Here is a 24,383-nt window from a genome sequence, read left to right on the forward strand (position 1 = left end):
TCAGCCCAGAAGAGCAGCCTCAGCTCTCCTTATTTCTGTTCTCTGTTTCATTTACAATAATTTGTTCCTCTTTTCCAGTTAAAATCAGGGCCTCAGCCTTGGGTGTCAGTGTCCAGTGAGTTACTCCAGAAATCTCCTGCCCTCACACTGGCATAGAGCCTGGAGCAGGCTCCAGGAGCTGGGTGACCATCCTCAGGGCCAAAGGGAGGGAGTCATTCACGTCCTTCTGAAAGCGTGTGCTGGCCACGGGTGGGGTGAACACAAACTGAGCCACACTGGGCATTTTCAGCAGGTTCATGAGCTCAGTTGCCCGAATAAGGATCTCCTCAAGGTCTTCCTCGCAGTAAACAGAGGTGACAGCAGGGCTCTGCACAAATGTCCTCATCTTGGACAGGAACATGGACACTCTGCAGGAAAGAAGGGCATGGATATCAGCTGGCAGGACCTTCTCCCCCAGCCAGGTCAGCCAGGTCACTACTTAAGTGTGTAAATTCCAACGGAGTCCAACAACTCCAACTCAGCTAGTGCAGGTGACAGAGCATTAGTCAGCAGATGATTCCCACTCCTCCAAACTGTGCCCTTCCACAGCTCACCTCTGTCCTTTTTCAGCTGCCAGACTCAATTATTAATTAACACCATCAAACTCACGTTCAGACCCATGAGATCTGCACATTTCAATGCTTTGCTGGGGCTCACCTGGGGATCAAGTCCTGGCTGCGGGCTGCCAGCTTGGTCAGGGTGGCCATGAGGACACTGATGGCACGGGGGGCACAGCTGGGGGTGCTGGCCTGTGGCCGGAGCTGGGTGATCTCAAAGAGCACGGCCTCGAGGCTCTCGAAGAACCGCGTGATCTGCTCCACTGTGCAGCGCCGGTCGTATGACACCGACAGGTACTCGCCGACAGCCCACACCTGGCCAAGAGGGAAGCACAGGGAAAGGGAACTGAATGATTTTTAGGGACTACAAAGTCAGGTGAGGTAATGCTAGGAGAGAGGAGGAGAGGGAAGGTGAGCAGCAGAGTGCAGCCCTGCTCACCATGTGGGTGAAGATGGGCTCCTTGCTCTGGATGTTGCTGACTGCTCCCGAGAACTCCAGGATCTCCGTGGACAGTTCCACCACGAGTGCAGGGTGCAGCCCGCAGAGCACTGCCAGCTGTGAGCCCAGCACCCTGCAGCAGAGAGAGGGCACAGCTCAGAGCAGGGCAAGGTACTGATGCCCAAAGCCAGGAGGGGCTGGCAGCACCCAGCTACTGGCACAGGGCTGTATCCTCAGGATGCTCCCAGCTGGGATGAAGGTGCAGCCCCCATTTTGTATCCTTCAAAGATATGTCACAGTGGGGACTGGGCCAAAGCTGAAAAGCCTCCTGGGCTGCCCTGGGATGCCAGGAGGAAGGGCTGGGAGCTGGGCTGTGCCTCCTGTCTCATCTTACCTGTACACATCCTCTTTAAATGCTGGGATCTCATAGAGCTGGTCACTCCTCTGTAACAGCAGCACCACCAGCTGGTTTATCAGAGACCCATCTGCAAACTGAAAACCAGCCCTTGTTTCAGGACTACCAGTGACATCCAGCAGCCAAACCCCAACCAACCAGCCAGGTGAGACAGCTGGCAGAAAAATTGACTGATCTAGGAGGAGAGCAGTGCACAAAGTTGGTATCAGGCACTCACTGTGCTCTCATCTCTCTCCTTTACACCTGACTGAGAGCAGAGTGAACCTGACACTGGCTCCACAGAGCTTTTCTGTTTCCCTGGATCAAGTGGGCAGTTCAGTGCTGGTCCATGCCAGTATCAATCCCAGCCTCCCCTCACACACCTGTCTCTCAGAGAAGCAACACATTCACAATTTTGCTTCTATGACTGCTCTTCACATAGCAAGAGATCCCTGTGGCACAGCTGGGAACCAAACTCCCCCAAAAGGACCTACCTCTGCCACCACCCTGAAAAAGAGCTCCAGTAAGACAGGGACACTCTCTGCACACTGCACCACCCTTGGGCTGCCAGCCAGGGATCCCAGCAGCAGGCGAAGTGGAACCAGACTGTGGGCAAAAGAAGAGTTACTCTTAAAGGTTTGTTCCCACTTGCCTTTCCCTATTTCCCACAAGGCCTTTGAGCGCTGGCAAAGCTGACAGAGGGGACAGAAATCCACCTCGGGCCAGCTCAGAGCAGCTGTGCCTTTCCCAGTAATCCCAGTGCTGCCTCCCAGAGCTGGATGGCTGAACCACACTCCAGGCTGGCTCCTACCTCTCCGGGGCATCCTGGGGAGCAGACTTGGTGCGGAGGAGATACTGGAACATGCTCTTGTAGAGGGGATGGCGAAAGGCCTCCAGACACGAGGCTGGTTTCCCAGCTGGGTCACCCCCGGCCTTCTCAGAGGCAGGAAGAGCAGCTGCCCTAGCAGGGAACACACAGGATGTGCTGCACTGTGAGAATGGGCCAGAGCAGAGCTGGGATCCTGAGCACTGAACAGCAAGTTGGTCTAATCCAGACTCTCAGAACCCAGAGAGCCAACCTGATGAGCTCAGCCCCCCCATATTCAGGTAATAGTTCCAGATTTGCTTCTGTGTCATGCCTGGGAAAGGGAAAAATGGCACTGTGTATCCCTCAGTCATCCAAACCCACCAACATCACCCTCTTTTCTAAGCACTCCAGAAAGAGCTGTAGCGTCAGGAGGACAAGGAAGAACAGAGGTACAGCCAGTTCCAGTCGTATCCCATTTTATGGAAACTCACAGTTCCTGAGATCTCAGGACGGAAGTTTTGTGTGCCTCTAGGAAAACAAAGCCAAAAATAGGGCTAAGAGCAGGAAAGGAAGAATAGGGTTTTCACCTCTATATTGAGGTGGTAGCTCATGAAAGCCTCAAACATGTGGCAATCATTTGGAACTGGACAGGGAGAGGGGAATGGCAACAGCTCCCTGAGTCCCAAAGACAGCCCAGTACTGAAATGTGAGAGCTGGTCACCTTCTCTTCCCATGTACAACACATTACTAGGAAAATTGGGCTGACATCTCTGCAGCCTTGTGTTAACCTGACTGCAGTGATGCCTCTTGCTCTGTGCCAGCTGAGGCTCAGGAGTGTGCACTGGGCTTTGGTCAGTGCTGAGATGCTGATGAACAAGTGAGAGGAAGGGAAGGAGCATTACCTCAGCTGGATGTCCAGAGCTGCTGTCAAACAGGGCAGGTCAAGCAGCAAATGGAAGATCTCAATGGTTGTGCCTGGATCCAGCAGAAATGGGAGAAGGTCCACAAACTCAGAGATCAAAGGTGGGCTGTTCCATGCCAGGAACTGCAAGGAACAAGCACAAACTGCTGCACTACCCCTGCTACTCCATCACACACCCAGGCAACTCCACACTGTGACCAGATGGGATGGGGAAGGAAAAGTCACTTCTGAAAAGCAAAACCAGAGAAGTCTGAGGGTTTGGTCAAAACCCAGGAGCCTGTTAGAAGCTCAACACAGGCTTCTGGCAGCTGGTTCAGTGGCTGGCAAGCTGCAACTTACTAAACTTTTCCAGAAACAAAGTGCTGTGTCCTGTGTTCACTATTCCTGTGCTCCCCAGCCCTCTACAGTCCTGCCAACCCAGACTCTTCTCCCTGGCAGTGCTAAACACACCCAGAACCCTCCTCCCCTTCAAACTCATACTTGTTTTGTGAGTTTTGTAACAATCCTTCTAGCCTGTGCTCTCCATAGCACTGCCATGGAGGGCTCTGGGGTGCAAAACCAAAGTTCTAGGGCACAGAAGGGGATGTGAAGCAGGCTCTCTCTTCTGCTGCTCCAACACATTGTACCTTGAAGAGATTGGGGAAGCTCTGCCTGAATATGCTGGAGGAGTCTGTGAAGAGTTGGCTGTTGTCTTTGCAGAACTGGACAAATTCAAAGGCCAGTGATGGGTTGTGGAAGAGCTGAGCTGGGATATCAGTGAAGAGGTGTTTGTAGATGGCATCTGAGTCAACAGCTGTCAGTTTGCCTGGGAGGACACAACACCTTGCTGAGCACAGCCCACACAGCAGCCCTGCCAGGGCTCCAGGGGCTTAGAGATCTGGGTTATGTTCCTCTAAAGAGCAGCAGACACCCCAGCTCCTGGGTCTCCTGGGGTGGGACCATCCATACCAGAGCACAGGCAAGGTGGAATTACCAACTCTGGCAGGCAGCAAACTGCCAGGAGAGAAGGCTGGAATAGGCAGGACTGGATTGTAGAGGAGGGGGTGGGAACTGAAGACTTACTGTGGTTCAGGAAGAACTGGGCAATGGGCAGCAGTGCCCTGGCATAAGAGGCATCCCCACAGATCCTGCTGTGCAGGATTTTCAGGAAGGAGGCAGCACGGCACACGTAGGAGGAATCCTGTTTGCAGATGATGTCCATGATTGCCACTGCCTCAATGAGACACTGCAGGAGAGCAGAGAGTTAAGATTGGAATGGGGGAAGCCAAAACTCCCAGAGCTTGAACCCCACCTCTGCGCACTTACAGCTTTTTGCAGGTCTCCATCATCTTTTTTCAGGGGTCCTGCCAGAGAAATGAGTCCAAGTCACGCTTTGAGCCCACACAGGAATGTGAGGCTGTCAGTTTGAGCACTAACCCTGCCTCCAGGGCAGGCAGGAACACACACACTGACCCTAAATCAGGCCAATGAGAACCAAGTTTCACAGCCTCCCCTGCAAATCAAGGAGGCAGAACGTGACTGTTGCCTCCACATCTTCCCCAACACCCCAGCTCAGGGCTGGTCAACGGCTTGCTCCAGCAGCTTCAGCAGGCCCTATCCCTTGGAGCCTGACTGTGGATTCCAGGGAGTGAGATCCCAGCCCAAACATGCAGAGAACCAGCAATATTTAGGAGAACACTACCAGGAGGACTCCCAGGAGGGCTCAAGGCAAGACTCACGGCGGTTGCTCTGCTCGACGAGGCGCTGGCAGTACTCGAAGGCTTTGTCCCGCAGGCGCTCCCTGGGGGGAAGCAGCTGCCCAGCCCTGCCTGTAGTGGAGGCCATGGATGTCACAGTCCTGTCCTTTCCTGCTTTGTCATCTGCACAATAAATGTCACATGTGTCAGCAATGTCACCCACACAGCAGCCCAGCAACAGAAAGGCAGCTGACTGTCCCTAGGTGCAGAGTGAAGAACATGAGGCTGAGGAAGAAGAGAATGTTACAAGAATACTAAGGAGATGCTGTCTCCCATCACCCAGGCCTTCTTTCCTAGGAATCCATGGGGCTTTGGCTGAAAACAGGAGACTCATCCAACAAGCAATTCCCCAAGGAAGGATCAATAAGTATCAATCAGTCAGGAGGTTTAGTGATATTCTTTCCCAAACTTTCCCTGCTCCTAGTCCAAGATCTCTGAACTCTTGCCCATATTCCTGTCACTCAGAATCATAGAATGAGAGGATGGTTTGGGCTGGAAGGGACTTAAAGCCTATCCAGTTCCAAAGCCCCTGCTATGGGCAGGGACACCTTCCACTATCCCAGGCTGCTCCAAGCCTTATCCAATCCAGCCTTGAGCACTTCCAGGGATGGGGCAGCAATAGTTTCTCTGGGCACCCTGTACCAGGGCCTCCTCACCCTCACAGGGAATCATTTCTTCCTAATATCTAATCAGTTTGAAAAAGAGGAGATTGCTGGGTTGCTGGTGCAGCCACCTGATATGACATCTGAGAGCACACAGCCCTGTTGGGGCTGCAGACCACAGTGGCTTGCAGACCTTCAATCCCTACCTGGATTAAGGGTGTTCATCTCCTTGCCCCCATAGCACAGCAGCCAATTTTTCAGCATGGAGAAGGTCTGCACATTGAGCCACTGGTCCTGTGTGTAGTGCTGAGCCACGGAGAGCACTGTGAAGAAATCTGTGGCAACAGCACCGTCGATCTCTGTGACAGGAGCAGGCTGAGAGAAAAGATAAAGCAGGTGAGAGCCCCAGGGAAAGGCAAAGTGAGAGGGCAGGGAAAACCCCACTGAGCCCATGGAGACAAGGAGCTCTACTTTGGGGTACTGCAGGAAGGCAGGTGTCCAGAGAGAGAAAAGCCATCTGTGCTGGATCCTTCTCCCCAGCTGAAACACACAAATTTGCTACTTTGACACTGGTCTTGTTTGCAATCACCTTTAACTCTGATGTACACAGTCACTAAATGACTCCTCTCTAGAAACTTCCTCAAGGATCAAAGCTCTGGCTCGACAGCTGAACTCCTAAATCTAAGAGCTGTAAATCCCCCTACTTTGCTTTCCTAGGTGTCTCAACCACGTATCCCACAGAAAATGCTGAAGAACAGCAGCACTTCTAGGCTAATCACCTTCCAAAAGAAGGTGATTCTGGAAGCCAAAACAGCAGGTAACAGACTAATAAATGCCCTTGTGAGGTATGGCATGGCAACTCAGCACTCACCTGTTTGGTTCTGGGACTGGAGAAGAAGCCTCCAGAGGGCTGAGCCATTCCTTGCTGAATGCTTGCATACCTCAGCCAGTCAGCCAGCTTTTTACTGACAACATTGGTCTGTTCTGTACAAGAGAAGTGACAGGGTCATTGCTAGACTGGGCAGAGAAGCAGCCTCTGCAACATATTCCTGTTAACTCTCAATTGCTGTGCTTTCTCTCCAGCCTGGATCACTCCCTGATCCAGCAATCCATAAAGAAATTGATACCCCAATTGGATGTCCTATACTCCTCATACTACCTCAGTCAGGGAGTGAGTGCTGTAACCAAGGACTCTGCTACCAGTCACCAAGAGATATTTGTTCCTTTGTCTCCATCCACAGCTGCTATTAGGAGGAATGGGCAAAAAACACTGTCACTTTATTCAGCTCTGAAGCCAAAGGCAAAACTCCCTCACCGGGAACTGACAGAAGCTGGGGCAGGTGATCCTTCCTGCTCTGCCAGCCCATGCACCCAGCCCAACATCCTCCCCAGAGCTTCTCTGGCACACGAACCTCACAGGAAACTCCCAGAAACTCACTCTTGCTCACAGCTCCCCAGCATTTGAAGCCTGGAATGCTCTCCTAGGTTAACTCACCACCACCCACCCAGTGCTGCCTCTCTGATAAAGAGCACGTCCACTCTGCTCTCTTGACCAGAGGCACAGGCACTTGTCTGTCCGTCTCTCTGCTTGATGCTCCTCAGGACAGCTACAGTTTCACACTCCTGCTGCATCTGGAGACCTCAGCTAGGGTGCATGATCCTGTTACACCAATCCATGGCCAGGATTTGACTGGAGGGCCCAGTCACAGTTCTGTGTGATGGAATACATCCCACCCAGTAAGTTCCCTTTCCTTAGAGCACAGATGTCACTTCTGACAGCAGTTTCCAACTCAGAGCCTTCTGATCACTACCCAGATCACAGCCAGGTGGCAATCTCAGCCCTTCCTAGAGATTTACCTTCTGTTAGAGATTCTGGTGACAGGCTGATGACATTTGCCAGGACAGGAAGGAGGAACCGAGCACTCTGACCCTCAGGCAGTTTTCTTTCAAGGACTTTCACAACATGCTGCCCCACAGCTGCCACTTCGCCCTTTTTTGCCTGAAAAATAAAGCAGAGGTAAAGATAGATAATCTACCATTACCAGAGACCAATCTCCTCCATCAGGCATCAATACCAAAGTCAAACACAAAAAGAACTCACAGTACAGGGGATCTGACCACATTTCACAGAGATTTTCTGCAATTTGAATTCACAGATCCCAAACTGGGGGGCTGTTTATGTGTGTTTTTACATTGTGGAACTGCAGGACAGTCTCAAGGCTGGATATGGGAGAGGTGAGCTATGTGAGGCAGCACATAAGCAATACATTGCTGGTTTCTGTTTCACTTCCTCTAGTTAAGTAGACTCAGATGAGTGTCAGAAACATTGGAGACATTTCTAAGCACACAGTGAAACTCAGAACAAGAAATTTCACAAAAATATTTTACCTTTAACAGACATAATAAAAGTAAAAGAAGGAGAGGAAAAAAAGAAGTTTCCAGCTTGTTCCCCAGGCAGCACTCAAAGCAGGAGGGTCCTCACGTTTGCTTCTCTCCATGGAGAATGTGGACCTTTGAAGTGTCATTTGCATTTACAGTCTCACATGTTTTATAGGTTCCATGTATGGTTTTTATATGTGAACACAAAAACCAATATCATAAGAAAAAGAAGAATATCTAAAATCTTTTGCTTTCCTCCCCAGGTTCAAGCAACCCTGATTTAAAATCCATTCCAGCAGCCAGCTCTAAAGGGTTGTTTTTTTCTTCCAGAACCTCAGAGTCTAAACATTACAAATTCAAGCATTTTTTGTTTTTAAGTGCTATTCACAAAAAATTCCCATTTTTTCCTATGCAAAGCAGAATAATGAGATCTCTTAAAGGAACATCGAAATGCCTGTGCTTTTTTCTACATATTTCCAATTGATTTTTACTCTCCTTGAGCTCAGGGAGGAGCTCAGGAGCAGGGAACAATCAAAAAGCAAATCCATATTGACAAGGGAAGATCTCTGACTTGACAGGTCATTTACCTGAGCCAGAAGGACTGAGGATACCAGGCTCAAAAGCTTTGTATCTTGAATCTCATCACAGGAGAGGATCAGATCATTGCAAGGTGACATCTCTCTCAGGATGGCAGCACATAACATCTGAATCTGCTCAGGGCTTTTGGGTGAGCACAGCACTGCCTGCAACAGCTCCACAAACTTGCCATCGAGCCTGCAAGAGTCACAGTAAACATCACTGCAAGGCAAGAAAAGATCCGGATGTTTATTTCCTGCATATTCTTGGCTTTGGGATGATCCCCCCTGACAGTGACTAATGCCACCCGTCACCTTCATTTCTGAGTGCCCTTTGACAGAGCACTCCCTGACACCAACACTTGTTAATCTTGCTGCAAAAGGAGATGGGCACCTTCTGTTTGGCAAGGAGGTGAAAGGCAAGGACGGGCTTTGTGTTTAAATTGAACTTAGGCTTTTCAAAGCAGCGAGTTACTTTAAAGCCCCAACGCACGCCCTTCCTTTCTTTTTGGTTAGGAAGGTAACACCGCTTTGTTTCTGTGAACACCCGGGGCACACAGGGGCACTCACTCACTCACTTGCGGGGGTACTTGGTGGCGGCCACGGTGAGGTGCAGCCTCTGCAGCCCGTCCACGGCCTCGGGGCCCGGCTCGGGGCCCTGCAGCAGGGCGGACACGCGGGCGGCGAATCTCCGCAGCTCCTCCTCCTGGCTCTCCCTGCCGGGGCAGTCGGGGCTCTCAGGAACGCGGGCCCCCATCCCGGGCCCTCTCGGTGAGCTCCGGGCTGGAGGGTCGGTACACACCGCGCTCCCCTCCGCCCGGCTCCCCGCTCAGCCCCGGCGACCCCGCCAGCACCCCCGCCCGGCCCGAGGGGTCCCTGGCGCTGTCCCCCGTCCCCCTGTCCCCATCACACCTCGCCTGCCTGAGGAAGCTCTCGGCAGCCGCCGTGAACATCCCGGCGCCGCCGCCGCCCGGGCCCGTACCGGTACCGCGGTACGCGGCCAAAGCGGCCCCCCATGGGCGGGCGGTACGCCGCGCCGGCTCCGGGAGGACACGGCGGATGCTGCGCGAAGGTTCCGCCCGGCGGGAAGGGCGGGCAGAGGCGAGGGGTGACCAAAATCCTCGCTGGTGGCTGCTCACAGACTGTTCGAGGTGCTGCTGTGCTAATTCCCCACGTCTGGAGCCTGAGGACGAGCTGGGCTCTGAGGCCACCCCGCCTTAGGCACTCAGGCCTATGGAGAACATCGTTACACAGCAGAGATGGGAGCTGGGGCTTCTCGGATGTGTCAGACTTTCCAGCAACCTGTTCCTAAAACAGAGCTTTCCAAAACAGGTACGAGATATCAAAACCAGCTGCTCAGGTCTTCAGCAGCCCCAGAAGTTAAAAATCCACCAGGACCTTCTCTCCCCACTGCTAACACGGCCGAAGCTCTCACAGCACGCCGAGCACTGCCCTGCAGGGAGGAGACGCCAGGGGATGGAAGTTGGCACTTTGCCCTCGGGTAATTCCCTGCCCTGGGCTCTCCTGGCATTAAAGTCCATTAACACCCTGCCCGGGCAATCGGCCAGCGGAGCAGCAGCACGTGGGGAGCACGTGGAGAGTGACAGGATCATGTTAAAGACTGCCCCCAGAAAGAGATCGGGATGAATATATTCCCTCTGTACTGCGTTAGTAATTTTTTAATTAGTCAATTAAAAAAAATCCTCTCTGTAGTACCTGAAGAGAGACACTACAAGAAAGTTGGAGACAAAGTTTTTACAAGGGCATGGAGTGACAAGACAAGGGGCAATGGCTTCAAACTGAGAGGGCAGGGTTAGATGGGATACTGGGAGGAAATTCTTCCCTGTGAGGGTGGGGAGGCCCCGGCCAGACTCCCAAAGAAACTGTGCCTTCCCCTGGATCCCTGGAAATGTTCCGGGCTGGGTTGGACAGGGCTTGGAGCAACCTGAGATAGTGGAAAGTGTCCCTGCTCATGGCAAGGATTGGAATGAGGTGATTTTTAATGTTCTTTCCAACCCAAACCATTCTGTGGTTCTAAAATTCTATGAATTACAGGTTCTTTATGACAACTGAGGCCTTAAAAGATATTCCTATTTAATTTTGGAGCTAAGAATGTTCAGTCAAAATAAACCCAGAACTAAACTGTGCTTGCATTAGGAGGACAAAGGAGGAAAAGTCTAACTACAAGACAGATAAAATACTGTTTTCTGACCTCACAGGCTTAAATGAAAACAATTATGCTAAATTACAGGGGAATAGTTTAACTTTCAAAATAACAATGTTTCACTTCATGACAAAACAAAGCTGGAGCTGGAGGAACAGTTTATAAGCCCCAGGGGAAGCATCAGGGATCTCAAACACACAAGTCCATATGTTCACTCTGCTGCGAGTCAACAGCTGCCCAAATAACTGACATGGGATCAAAAGTGGGGTGTCTGAACTCTAAACAGTGCAAGGTGTGCACATACACACTTCCTTCCTGCATGAAAAAAAAAAAAGGAAAAAAATATTAAACACACTGTCCCCTCACTGCTGCAGGAAACTCAACCCCTCTATGATGCTACACTGGAAGGATCCAAGTCTGTCACCCAAAAACAGCAAAGCAATTCCAGGGCATTTTCTCTTTCATATATAATTTTATTTCTGGTTATAGAAACAAATGCTAAGAGGAGAAGCAACATTCCCCAACCACATACATCAAATTAAGGTAACAGAACAGTTAAAATAAATGAAAAAAAAAAAAAAAAGTAGAAATTTAAACCTTTGTTATAGCTTTAAAATATTAACGTTCTCGATACATTAGAAATCACATTCAGATCTCAAATTACTTAAAAAAAAGTATGGCTCTATATTAAAAACACAAACAAACAAAACCACTGTATCCCATGTGATGTGGAAACACAGGTCCTGCTCCTGGGATGCAGGATCCCACACCCTGGTGGGAGCCACGGCTGCCTTGAGCATCTCACAGGAGCAGTGCTGCAACATGGCCAGAGAAAGAGCATGAGCTTCACATCCACTGCCCTACACGGAGCTTCCCCCTTGGGATACACACCTGCTTTTTAAAAAGCACTGATAACGAAAACAAGTCACAAAAAAAAACCCCCAAAAAAACAAAAACAAAACAACTTTTGATATCAGCTGTAAAAAAAAAACTAACCCCACAAACCCCAAAACATCTGGCTGGAGGTGTCTCGCACAGGCAACGCCAGGAACTGAAATGCAAGCATGGCTTTAGCTTCCCCTTTCCATCACCTTCTTATTGTATAAAATAAGTGCCAAACCGAGGTGAAAGGGGTAAGGCTGGCCCAGATCTCTGTAGCAAACCCTTCTGTGAAGCCATTGAGGTATTTCAGGTTCTCCTCTCAGCCTTCCCCAGGGACTCGGTGGGAATGAGCATCTGCAGAACAGTGGGAAGAGTCGGATTCTTCTGAATTTGTTGTTTATTAGAGCGATTGTTCAGAGTTGGATCTGAATTTCCAGCTTTACCATCCGTTGCTCACATCACACACAGCTTTTGATTTATCCCTAAACAGCTTTTAACAGTCCTTTGGATAACAGTCCTTTGGATAGCTACAGACTCTTAAAATGCTCTTTTTGGCTACATGGAGGTTGGCTGGCAGGCTGGACAAGGCCAGCCTCCTCAGCACAAACAGCATGTCCAGAACCCAACACAACATATAGTCTTGTAAGATTTTCATATTTTAAAGCCATTTTCTGTATCACTATATTTGAGTGAGTTTGGTTTTGCTTTTGTTGGTTTTTTCTTTTTTTTTTTACATTCTGTTTTCTATTAAAGCAAAAAGATCTTATAAACAATACTCTGTTTCCCTCTACTTCAAGCCCATTTGAGGGAGAAAAAAAGGAGAGATTAAGCAAGTTTAGGTTTACAGTAATTCAATTGCTACAGAGCCAACTTAGCAGCCTGCCCACCTCCCATGAGCAGCATATAAATCAGCAGAACATCAGGATGTTCTGCACCAGACTTTTAGCAGCAAGACAGTGAAACAGAAGGAATTCTCACTTTTTCTGCTCCATTTAAACCTCATTTTTCTTCAGCTACCAGACATTTCTCTTCACCGTTGCCCTTAGCTTTAAGGAAGGCTCTGTCTCAGACTGCTTTAAGTGAAACTGAGGTGGGGTAGGAGCAGGACAGAGAGGTCCAGATCACAGCATAACTTGGCAGCAGACACCAGGCAACAACCAAATATTAGGGGAAATCTGGGTTTCACAGGGGCTGTTTTCTGCTGGATGAGGAGGAAAGCTGCTTCCTTTCACTGCTCCTATTCTGGTCACTCTTCCTATCACCAACTCTGTCTTCCCTGCAGGACTTGAAGCCCCATCACCAGCTAGTGATTGCTGAGGCGAAACTTTCACTCAGATCCTCATAGAGAATTTTTGCTCCTGGAAGAGCAATTAGGATTAGGAAGTCAAATACCACCTGCTTTTATTCTCAAAAGATTCAAGTGGTTCAAAATACACCCTTTTCTGAATTTAGTGATCTTTGTGGAATTAAACCACACTTGAACTTTGGCCAGTTTAGTAAAAGTGGAAACATTAGAAAAACTTTTCTGTGCTTGTTTTTAAGGAGATATAGACACACCTCACCCCCCACAAAGAGACAGAAGCATGATAAAAGGAAAATAATCTCAACCACAGAGGAAAAGAAACCATTTCCTAGTGCCCCAGTGTTAGCTTAGCCACTTGACAGGGAGGAATTCTTCTGCCTTACAGCATCCTCATGGACCCCCCATAAATCTCTTCTGTTAGAAATAAGGTCCCATTACTTAGAGAGCAGAATCTTTAAAGAACTCCCTGATACTGCATCTAGAGAGAACTGCAGATAAGAAAGGATTCCAGCTTTCATTAGTGCCATTTGGGGGGTTTTCTTGCCAGAAAAGCAGCGTGGACTGGGGTTGCTGAAAGCAGGACAAAGGCAGAAGCAGAGATCCTACAAAAGGAAGATGCAAGTACCAAGTTGCCTCTTCTGCTCTGCAAGAGGAATGAAAGCAATCACTGAAGTAAAGCTGCTTCCACTGGCTGCTCACATTTGTTACAAAAATAGGTTCATCGTTCTTTCAGAGTCAGTGCCTGGTGCAGGAATTTACCAACACACTGTATAAAAGTCTGTGTAAGTACCATTCAAGAGAAAGAAATAGTCATGGACCATTTATATATCTATATTGACACACACGCTCACACACTCACACATTAATAAATATAAATTTTATGTTTTACACAGATCTAATTTAATATTCTCTGAAAAAAAAATTTAAAGGGTTTCTTCCTTAGCTGCAACTCATGAATTGCCAATGTTTTTTTTCTGTCTTGGGAGCAAAGGGGTAGATTTGGCACAACTACCCTCGTGCTCTGAAACTTAAAGTGACATATAAGGAGAGGACCAACCATACATTCTAAAAGGTTTTAATTCAGTGTTGGTAAATCGAAAAGGTATCAAAAGAATTTTCCAAACATATAAATAGAAACGTCAAAATTGATTCAAAATTTAGAATTTAAATATAGTGCTCCAAGAAAACCAAGTATTTTTCAAAACGTCTTGCTCAGGCCAATGTAAAATGCTCCCTGGTGTATTATTGCCTCATGAAAGAGACCCTAAGAGAGAAAGCCCACCCTCACAGCTACAGAACTCCCACTGCTGATCATGGCACGGGAATATACCCACACCTGTGTGCACAAACACATGCACTGACCTGCAAACAACCCACCCAGCAGAGAGAGATGCTGATCTAACAAATCACAGCCTGACAGCTGCCAGGCAGCCCAGAGAGATTCCCCTGCCACGTTTTCATCAGGTGCAGATCAACATGCAAGATGGCATTGCCTCCCAATCCCATCAGCTCCAGCGATCCAGATGACCTTGTAGTGTAACTGTTTTCTGCAGCACAGCTGGCTCCATTGGAAGCTACACTCCCCAGCAGTAGTGTATGCTATAGTAGCAGCAGCTTGGGCATAATTTTTCACCCAGAATGACACAGAAAGTTCTACAACAGATTGTTTACTTGTGTAACTGCAACCTAACACAAGAATCCTCACCAGATGCAGAGCTTCAAGCAATGGAATTAAATTAGGAGTTGGATTAAAGGACTCTAGAGTTGACAGAAATAACTACAAATAGAGGGGAAAAACTGATGAGGAGCAGAAACAGGAGCTGCCCAAGAGACTGGCTGGCAAGAGAAGACAGATTATTTGCTGCAGGATGGCATTTGCAAACTCAAAAAGTGAGCAGCAAGGGCAAAATTATGAAGCAAGTCCTGTTCCTTTAGAGGTTCATTCTTAATGCCCTAGTCCAACTTATTAGCAGCAGGACTTAAAAAACCTCAAAGATTTTGCAGCAGGTAGAAACTCTAGGAAAGTTCTGTATTGGATTGAAACTATCACTTCATAATATAAAGTACAGATCTTTAAAAGTGATCAGATCCTTCAGTGCTGCTTCCTGCTCAAAGACCCAAGCTAGGACTGTCCCTTGCAAGAGAGGGAAACATGGTGGCATCTGCACAAATGGAATCCAGTCCACTCTGTGATTTGTTCTTTACACTTTACATTTGTTTTGCAGCAAGAGACCAAACAGGTACTGAGCTGTACTGGGAAAAGTGTAGCTACCAGGCCAAGGAAAGAGATTCCTCTTCCAACCCATCCAGCATTCCCCAGATGATGTCTGCAGCATTGCCTCTGTGTTTGGGCTCACAGTGACCTCCTCCAGCAATTCCACCTGATGGACAAGAAGAGACCAAGACAAGCAGGCTGGTTCAGCCTTAAGAGAAGGAAGCAAATTCTTACTGGAATCATCAAGTACCTATCTGCAACATGCAGAGGAGGCAGAGCTGGGTTCTCCTCAGAGGCAAGGAACAAATGCAGCTGCATGGGAAATTCTTCTTATGCTGCTGAGAAGTTTTCACCTTGTGTGGTGAGAGTGGATTCTTCTAAGAAAAGGTACAGAACTACTGGTGGTGAAATCCTTGTTATCCAAGATCCCCAAACCCAGGTGTAGCAGGGAAACACTTTTCCTTTCACCCTACATTTTGACATTCACTTACACACTAGCACACACCAGTGATACCAAATGAATACCCCCTTGCTAACACAGAGGAAAAGCTCCAACACCAACTGAACATCCCCAGCAGGAAGAAGTGTTTCACACCACACTGCAAGAGAGTTCAGGTCAGATGCTCTCACTTGCTTAGATACAGGTCCCTAGCCTTCTGTCCTCCAAATTTCATTCCATTGTGGGCATTTTCCTACTGAAAAAAGGAAAAAAAATGGAAATTAACTCTGAATGACAACTCTAAGTCAGTACACAAGACCAAGCATGCAATATCAAGTTTACTCCCCCCAAAATCTGATGCTAGACCATGACACTGATGGCAGAAGCACTGTAAGAGCTTGAGCTGTTATTTCCTTCCTCTTACAAAGCTTTAACATGTCTCTGAAAACACTCTCCTGAATAAGCTCTGCCCAACAGTAACATGTCTAGAACACAGCATGAAAATTAATACAGGGTTACCAAAGTGACCTTTCTCAAAATGCTCTGGAGCTCCATGTATTCCACAGGAATTTTCATCCTTAAGTCCTCAGGCAGAGCTTAATGCAAGGTGCTGCTCCTGTCAGTGGATAAAAATGACTGGATATGCTACAAGGGACAGCATTAATAGTATGGGGGAGGGAGGAATATGGGAAGGAAAAAGAGTTGAAAAGAATATATGAGCTAATCATGAACTTCAATTTTGTGCTCAGCACTGTGCTGTGTTATCACTAAATCAGATTAAATTGATCTTTCTCTAAAAAGCTTTCTGTATCCTAAGAGCCAAGGTCAAGACAAACGACATGGAATTCCAGTAGAATAAAACAAAGAGCGACTGCATTCAACTCCTGCAAACTGGGGCAAGGAAAGTTGCTATAAACTAACTGATCAAAGTAAAATTAGTCAATGTCATTGCCTAAGGTGAAAAAAAAATCAATAGAGAATGGTGGAAAGTGAATTCATACATTAAGAACTTGGCTTTACAGTTTTGCCAGGTCTAAGTTATCGCAGTTTAAATATTCAATATGCCTCGACCTTCATTACACAGACAGCAGAAAATCCAGTAAAGCCTCCACCTTCACTTCCCCTCAAACCTTCTTTAGTTAATGTAATCAAAGATGAGATGCAACTTTTTAGACAATAAAAACAAGTCAGATTATCAATTTAAAATAACCTGAGTACTGCATATAACCATCAAGGTAAACATTTTCTTTCTAGTTGAAGACTTAATTCTACCACCACATGAATTTCACACCTCTGCAGCCTGGAGAATCAGGACTGGTGTGTAGAAAGAATGGTGCTGTCTTCCAGACTGAGCAGTGTTGAAAGAATTCATTTTGAGGCCTGAAACAAAATGTCTTCATCACACTTGTTCTGGATGAGGACCACACTTTTCCACAACTCTCAACACGATTTAGCAAAAACAGTTATTTTACTTGGTACCAGGCTACGTTTAGGCAAACCTACAAAAAAAAATCTGCAAGTGACAGGACTGCTTCTTACAGTAGCAGAGGGATGCAGCAGACTGATACAGCAAAAAACCCCTGACAGGATGAACTGATAAATTCCAGACATCTCAAGCAGAAAGAGTGAACAGAACAAAAATATTTGCTTATCCTCAACTCCCATTTGAACCAGCAGGCATTGTGAGCCACAAAAAGAAGAGAAAGTGTTATTCTGTTCTAAATACTCAGGAGGCAGATCTACACATGCAACCTGAGGATGGACTTTCAAGAGGTATCTATAAAGCAGCAGCTTTATGGTGGATGAAAACATTGTCAATCAGCTGATGTCTTTGGTGCTGGATTAGTTTACAGAAGTTCAGGGCTTAATTATTTAGACTCTTCAAAAGAAAAGCATCAGCAAAGAAAAATCCACAGAATCTTGGCAGCTCCACAATCCTGAACAGTTTTCTGTTGGTTTTTCATCTTGCTCTGACTCACCCAACATTCTGGAAACCCAAGGACTGCTGCGCTTCCGGAGCGCTCCCAAGCCTCGGGGCTGTTTCAGAGGCGTGCCTGTATCTAAACCAGCAGTCACCCGAAAGTAATGATTCATCACATATACACTGTGCTGCACTCTCACTTGTGCCTTCTGCCTTGAAGTTCATTTTATTGACTCCTGGCTTTGAAAAGGCTACAGAAAACAGAGCTAATCCATGTGTTTTTCCGCTGCGCCACACCTTGCCTTCCTAGCGGGAGAAGGGACAGCTGGAAGCCAGCCTGCTTCAATTACTTTGTGGTCTTTAACAATTCTCCTTCACAAAACCATTTCAAAGTACTAAAATCCCATCTAATAACTTGTCACTAAGGGCACACACCTGAATTCTGAAAGCCCAGCTGAGATAAATGATCTGTCATGAATATTTTATGTACCTCTCTCCGCAGAAAGTAACCGCAAATCACGAGATCAAGAAATTCTTTCCTTCTTTTAGCAATATTTCTCACAGAACAATGGACTTGAGAATTAAGTATGTCTGGGTTTTATTCAAGTGGTGGGACTTGGTTATTGAATAGGATTTGGCAAAGACAAAGGAAACCTAGAAAGGAACAAGTGATGCCAGCTGTTACCTTGTGGATTTCTCCCCCAGATTCCAGCAGGCACTGAAGGGCTGTGCCTCACCCCTAATCCTCATGGATATGCTGACAGTATCATTTACTGCACATTGGGTAAGGCTTTTTGCAATGTTTCTGCAGTGGGTTTTGCCTCTCTGCCTTGTCAGACTGCACAGGACAGCAAATCAGTCACAGGACAGTACAGGTGGGGGATAACCCACCAGAGGCAGAGCCCACTCCTCTTAAGTCTCTCTTGCCATTACCAAAGCTGTAACATTGGCTGAATTAAAAAAAAAAAAAAAAAAAAAAAAAAAAAAAAAAAAAAAATCTCTCTGCTGTGCTGCCAGAAGACACATTAGCCAAGGGAACTGCAAAGGGTGTAAAGCCAAAGGGGTTGGCCGGAGGCTACAGGCTGGGGTGGATTTCTTTGCCAGTCATAAGGTGTCACAAGCACCCACTGCTGCACGTGGCTGAAGTGAGTCAAATCTGCCTTCCTCAAAAGACATCCTTGTACTATGTGAGGAGCCTGGAATACAGTTTGACTAAAGCCCTCCTCCTACTGGCCAACCCAAATGGTTCTCAAGGCAGAAGAGATGGGAGAGGGAGCCAAGCAACGAAAGCAAACCTCCAAATCAATTTTGGTAAAACTGAAGACCTCCAGTGAGTTGTCATGTGGAAAATAAAAGTCTTTTGCCTTGGTCTACAACACCCTGACAGAATTTGAATGAATCATGGTATGACCTCTGCTGCCTCTCATCCAACCCCTGAAGTTCTCTCTCCAAAGAATAACACAGGAATTTTGCTGGTAGCCATGGAAGAGGATCAGCTCTGACCTCCTGCTCACAGTCCATCAAGCTAAGGACCACACCACCACCAGGAGGTAAAGGTGACTGCTTTAGTGCACAACATCAACCAGTATTTTCTCAAGTTCACAAAGACAGTGGCCATGCCTTCACTTACAGTGCTAATTTGAACAAAAGCTGATGCTCCACACAAGCTGTGATCAATCAAATGCACACAGAACCCCCTGGAGACACCCTTCACCCATGTGATCCTCAGGCATCAAGATACTTTGGCTGTTCTCCAGAGCAAGTGATGAAGAATTAATTGTAAGAAATTATTTGTAAAGATACAAACCCCTTTGTTTTTAACATCTTTATAGGAACCAAGTTAATACAGTTTCTCTGGCCTCCTATTCCCCCTCAGAGGGAATGGAGAGAAACTGTATATGGAAATCCAAGAGACTGAGCCCTGTAACTCTTCCTCCTGAATCCCCATATAAATAAGCATTTTATAGTCAGAATTTTCTGTTTTAAAAAAACAGAATCATTTGCCTTTTTTTTTTTTTAAGCTTGGTACCATGTTTCTTTAACGCTGTTGTGAGATACTGCACCCATCCTTCAGCATTTGATTGCCTTAGGTGACCTTTTTAAAATGGTCCTATGGTTCAAAGCTCTCAGAAGTGTGGTATTAAGGCATACAACATGAAGAGTTTTCTTTCCAGGGAGCAGACTGTATTTGTATTACATTCCTTTAGATTCTGAACTGCAAATCCCATCCCCTTGGAGCCAAAAGGGTAAAAGATAGTTAAAAATATCCCAGCAGTCATACAATCAGTTGTCTGTATTTTTTGAATCTTAAAAAAAAAAAAAAAAAAAAAGGAGAAAAAAAAAAAGAAAAAGGAAAAAAAAATATCCCATAAGTAGAGACAGAACAGAGTTCCAGATATGGATTCTTGGGAGGGATTTTCCATTCTTTTTGGCACCTTGTGATTCTAACAGCTGTTGTCCTCCCATTGAAAGATCTGCCTTTAAAAAGAGCTCATTATCAGCTGTGTTTTGAGCTGTTACAGTTGTGGTTGGTTTCCTGTGAAAGCTGCTTTAGGGCTCCTGCCATCCCATGCCCACCCCGCCATCACTCCAGCTCCTCCCACCGGTTCTTCATTCACTGGTTGCCTGTCCTTGTGGCACTGTGGATGTGATGACTCCAGTCTGGGCTGGCACTGCTCCACTGGGCTCCTCTATCCGTGCTCTTTTCACTTCAGGTTCACTGGAGGAAGCTGCTGCCGTCTCTTCGGTCCCTGGTTCACAGACCCGGCTGACTACAACAGGAGTGGATGAGCTGGCCTGGGCTGCAAGGAGCTGCAGTGGATTTGTAAGAGCTGGGAAGGAGGAGAAGAGAGAGAAGCAGAATCAGTGGGGTGAAGCAGAACAAGTGTTTGCTATTCCAAGAAAAGCAAGAAAACAAAATCCCACAGTCAAACATGACAGCTGGCACAGGGTCAGGTGTTGTTTCCCCCGTGCATTTTGACAGCTTGGCTTGCCTTGTCCTTCCCTCTCCCTCCACAACCTCAGCTTATCAGGTTTACCAAACCAGCAACAACCCTTCTCACAGGAGAACTTCCCTCTTCCCATCCACTGTCAAACAAGGCATTGCCAGCTAAGTATTTGTCCCCAGCTCTAGTTAAAATTACAGCACATCTCTTTGAGAGTAGTTCTGACTGTAGGTGGCCAGAGAATTTCTCATGAACTCCAACATCCATGTGCTGAGCCTGTTATTTGGAGGTTTAGAGGCTCTTTTGAGCCCTGCTCGCACAGGAAGAACAAACCAGGCTGTTGGGAAATAGAATCCCAATACTGAGTGTACTGACATCCCACTTGTAAAAGGGGCAGGAAAGAGCTTACCCCAGACAACCACATGTGTTCCCATCAGAACTGGGATCAGAACATAGGAATTTCTGGCTTCCAGTCTTGTATTGCAGTGCTGACACAAGGTCTCACCCTCCCATTAATAAAAGTGGTAAGAAAAAAGATGATTTAAGTAGTAACCCTCTGTAAAAATGTCTACAATTCCTGGTTCCAGACAGAGAATGTGCTTACACACTGACTTTGGCACACACCACTGCTTGGAAAACAAAACACATGCAGTTTTTGGACCCTGCATCAATCACAGAGGAAGCCAAAGGGGACTCAGGAAACAGCACATCCTCTGCCCTCCAGACTCATTTGCAAAGGATGGAATGACTGAACACCAGTGCTGTGTTCACTGCTAAATGCATGAAAAAATGAGCCCTAAGATAAATAAACAACACCAACAGAACAAAGGCCCTCAAAGTCCAGTAACTTCTACCAAGGCATGAGAAGAAAGCTGTAGAGTATCAAGAGGATGAAGGAAAAAAAAAATAGGGTAAAGATGAGGGCAGTCAGCAATTACAGCTTAGTGACTCAGAGAACCTAAATCATGCAGTTGAAGAGAAGTTAACTTAGTACAGATGAGAGTCAAGAGACTCAGGCTTTGTTTTGTGAACCAGAAAATTTACTGTCACTTATAAAAAAACTCAGATGCAACTGGAATACTTCCCACTTTGATGAGAGTTAAGAAATTTGGTGAGATTAAAATATTTTAACATAAAAATGTTAAATAAAAAACCATCTGGTTCTATATTAGACAAATGCTGCTGGTGGTTAGTAGAAGCTTGACCTATCTGATCTATTAATATCTTATAATAATTGCATAAAAAACCTTATCACTATCATTTTTTCAGAATTCCAATGAGATTCTTGCAATTCAAGTGCACGCCAGGTAATAACTGTGAAGAGATGTGGCAGAAAATTCTGTAGAAACATTCCTACTTTCATGAAAGGCATCCAAAGCTCAGCAGTGTCCTTTATTTCAAACTCCCAAAAGCACCAGCCTGAGGCAGCAGAAGTGCTTGGCCTCTCAGTGAAAAAAGCCATAAGAAACCTGGATATTCCCATCTCCAACCAAATAAAATCTGAGGTGCTGAGCAAGCAAGATGAGGCTGCCAAGACATGACTTGCATGGAATTTCAAAAAACCATGCTTGACAAATGACTAGAACACATCCTGTGTATACAAAATTCCTACATTTGTTCACCTGGTGAAATAGATCTTGTTTCTCTCAGGCTCTAAGACTGTGAGATGGGAAAGTTTGTTATTTTCTTATTACTCTACTGAGTCATGTTTCACAAGATCTAAAGAACACCATGGAAATTTTATTATTTGGCATGCTGCAAGCAAAGGCTGTTGGTCAGAAGAAAAGAAATGAAAACAGGCTCTCCACAAGAATCACTGACACTTTCAACAAATAACCTCAAGAGGCACAGAGTCTCAGTACTAATAACTGCATAGCCAAGGGCAAAGGAAGGACAGGGCTTTTCTGTCAGAGAGCAAGGCTTTTCCCCCAGGAAAGGCAGCAGAGGTGGACAGAAGGAAACCTCCCACTGATTTACAGCCCTAGAAATGGAAGACTTGCAAGATGGAGACACGGAATAATGGAAGGCTTTGAGACGGACACATGGAATAACTTGATACACAGAAAGCAAGAGGAGAAAACACTTGGAGCTTTAAACCCTGGCTGCAAAGCCTGGGGAGCAGTGCCAGCCAGGAGAGCAGAGCAGACCCACCATAGGCGCTGCCAGCGATGCTGTTGGTGGGCACGGCGTGTTTGCCGTTCTGGGTGACCGCCCGCACCGGCAGCTGGTGCTGCCCCAGGGCCACAGGAGCTGCCTGCTGCAGGATGGTGACAGTCTGCCCAGGGACACCCTGGGCCATCTGACTGGCCACTGTCTGGATAACACGGCTGGCTGCGGGGATGGTGGCGAAGGCAATCGTTGGCTTCTCGTCTATACCTGTGGAAGAGCACAAGGGACAAGGATCAGTCACTACCCTGGCTTAGAGGCAGGTTTTATTCTCATTAACACTCTAGCAGGGATACATAGCCCAGGATTACAATACCTCAGCAGGTCAGGGATGAGTATTTGGAAACACTAAAATATCCTCTATGGCACATTTACTCTATCAATATTACGAACATTTTTCTTACAGCATAAGCCACAAGAAAAATAAAAAAAATCAAACCCATCAATTTGATCCTTTGCCTTAAAAAGGCATCACCTCCCTTATTGGCACATCACAGCTGTGATATGGACAGCAAGCACTGCAAAGCTCATAGCTTACTTTGCAATTTCAAACAAACTTGCCTGACTTTCAATACCACACAGCAGGAGAAGGCATTAAGATCTTAATGCCTGGAGCCAAAAGTCTGCAGCAGCTTGCTGTCAGGCTTGCATGGAGGCTGATTTACAAGGAGGTCTTGCCACAATTCCCAGCTTTTGCTGTGGAAGTATAGGAGAAGAAACAGGATCGAGTAAAAATAAAAAATAAAAAAGGAGAGCAGAGTTCCTGGACAGAGGTAACTGCTTGAGAGCACTAAACCATTTTTCTCACTTCCTAGGGTAAGTCAATTCAGCAGGTATGCAAAAGACAGAGGACAGCATCCTGCCAGACATGCAGGAAAAGAGAGGACTCACTCTTCCAGGGGCTCTGTGCGTCTTGAAAGAGAGAGGGCAGGAAGCACAGTCTCATTAGTCTTGTAAAAAAAGAAGGCCTCTCCCATTTTAACATTTGCACACAACAAGAATTAGATGGGACATAAAACACTGAGCTGAAACCTGCAGGCAAGGTGATGGGAATGGGGAGACAAAAGGCAAGGAAAGCAAGGTGTTCAGAAAGGAAAAAGCAGCCAGCAGGGAAAATAGAGACTACAAAAGGATATGAGTGGGACAAGTAGAGAAAGAACAGGCAACAGCAAGAACCAGTGAATGAAAGAAGGGAGCAGGTGATAGGCAGCTGCAACTCTTAGTGCTTCAGGAACATGTATGGGATCCAGACAGGAATTTCTAGAGAATGCAAGTGAAACTCAAGCAAGATAACCAGGGCTGAACTAAAAATGCCAGTGGTCCTGCTGCTGCAAGAGGGGAAGCTCTTTGTCATTTTTTCCTTCTCTCAGAGAGAGGGACCATTGTTCCGCTGCCCACATAAAAGCAGTCAGAGAAACCAGCCTTGCTGCTGGTACAACATACACTGACCTTGTAGCACTAAGACCTTCTGAAATGGGGAGCAGACAAGGTGTTGTCTAGATCACAACAAGAGAATATTTAACTCACTAAATCCCTCAAGGCTGGAATTTCCAGCTTAGGGACAAAAAAAGGCCTTTGTTCTAACTGGTTTGTGAAGATTGCTTTAATGGGACACTGCCTGCACTTCCAGAAGCACATGCTTTCCTCTAGGAATCCAGGCCTGCAGAAAAGAAGGGCTCAGTCATTTACTTACAAAGCCATCCTGAAGCAGAGTTGCGGCCTTTCCCAGGCTCGCTCCTTTGGCTGGAAAATGCACACACCTTCATAGCCAATATACAGGCATAATATTGGCATTGGGGATAATTACAAAAGCGTGGAGAGACAGGACAAGGGGGAACTGCTTCAAACTGAAAGACTAGGTATAGATGAGATATTAGGAAGAAATTCTTCCCTGTGA

The 24,383-nt window shown here is 46.7% G+C and overlaps 2 protein-coding genes across 3 annotated transcripts in view; both read right to left on the reverse strand.

Moving 5' to 3' along the window:
* Window positions 1-11: 11 nt before the first annotated feature.
* AP5Z1 (adaptor related protein complex 5 subunit zeta 1) lies at window positions 12-9,424 on the reverse strand. Of its 2 annotated transcripts, XM_083872475.1 has the most exons (17): window positions 9,364-9,424; window positions 9,030-9,167; window positions 8,464-8,650; window positions 7,355-7,496; window positions 6,369-6,481; window positions 5,704-5,872; window positions 4,878-5,018; window positions 4,465-4,502; window positions 4,222-4,384; window positions 3,786-3,964; window positions 3,140-3,282; window positions 2,241-2,390; window positions 1,924-2,035; window positions 1,430-1,527; window positions 1,036-1,168; window positions 697-911; window positions 12-407 (listed from the first exon to the last, which is right to left on the reverse strand). In XM_083872475.1, the coding sequence occupies exons 1-17, from the start codon at window positions 9,402-9,404 to the stop codon at window positions 143-145; spliced, it is 2,427 nt and encodes an 808-aa protein (XP_083728601.1). In that variant the 5' UTR covers window positions 9,405-9,424; the 3' UTR covers window positions 12-142. The 2 variants fall into 2 exon arrangements, with proteins under 2 accessions (XP_083728601.1, XP_083728602.1); XM_083872476.1 differs by lacking the exon at window positions 9,364-9,424 and having other exon boundaries at window positions 9,026-9,078.
* A 1,354-nt stretch (window positions 9,425-10,778) lies between these two features.
* Window positions 10,779-24,383, reverse strand: part of FOXK1 (forkhead box K1) — a gene marked incomplete at its 5' end in the record, with an annotated part of 56,541 nt that continues 42,936 nt past the window's right edge. The window contains 2 exons of the mRNA XM_083872477.1: window positions 10,779-20,206; window positions 22,472-22,696. Coding sequence (XP_083728603.1) covers window positions 19,986-20,206; window positions 22,472-22,696 — 446 coding nt within the window. The 3' untranslated portion in view covers window positions 10,779-19,985. The remainder of the gene's footprint in view (window positions 20,207-22,471; window positions 22,697-24,383) is intronic.

Source organism: Zosterops lateralis, assembly GCF_965231275.1.
Source record: "Zosterops lateralis genome assembly, chromosome: 15".
Lineage (NCBI taxonomy): Eukaryota > Metazoa > Chordata > Aves > Passeriformes > Zosteropidae > Zosterops > Zosterops lateralis.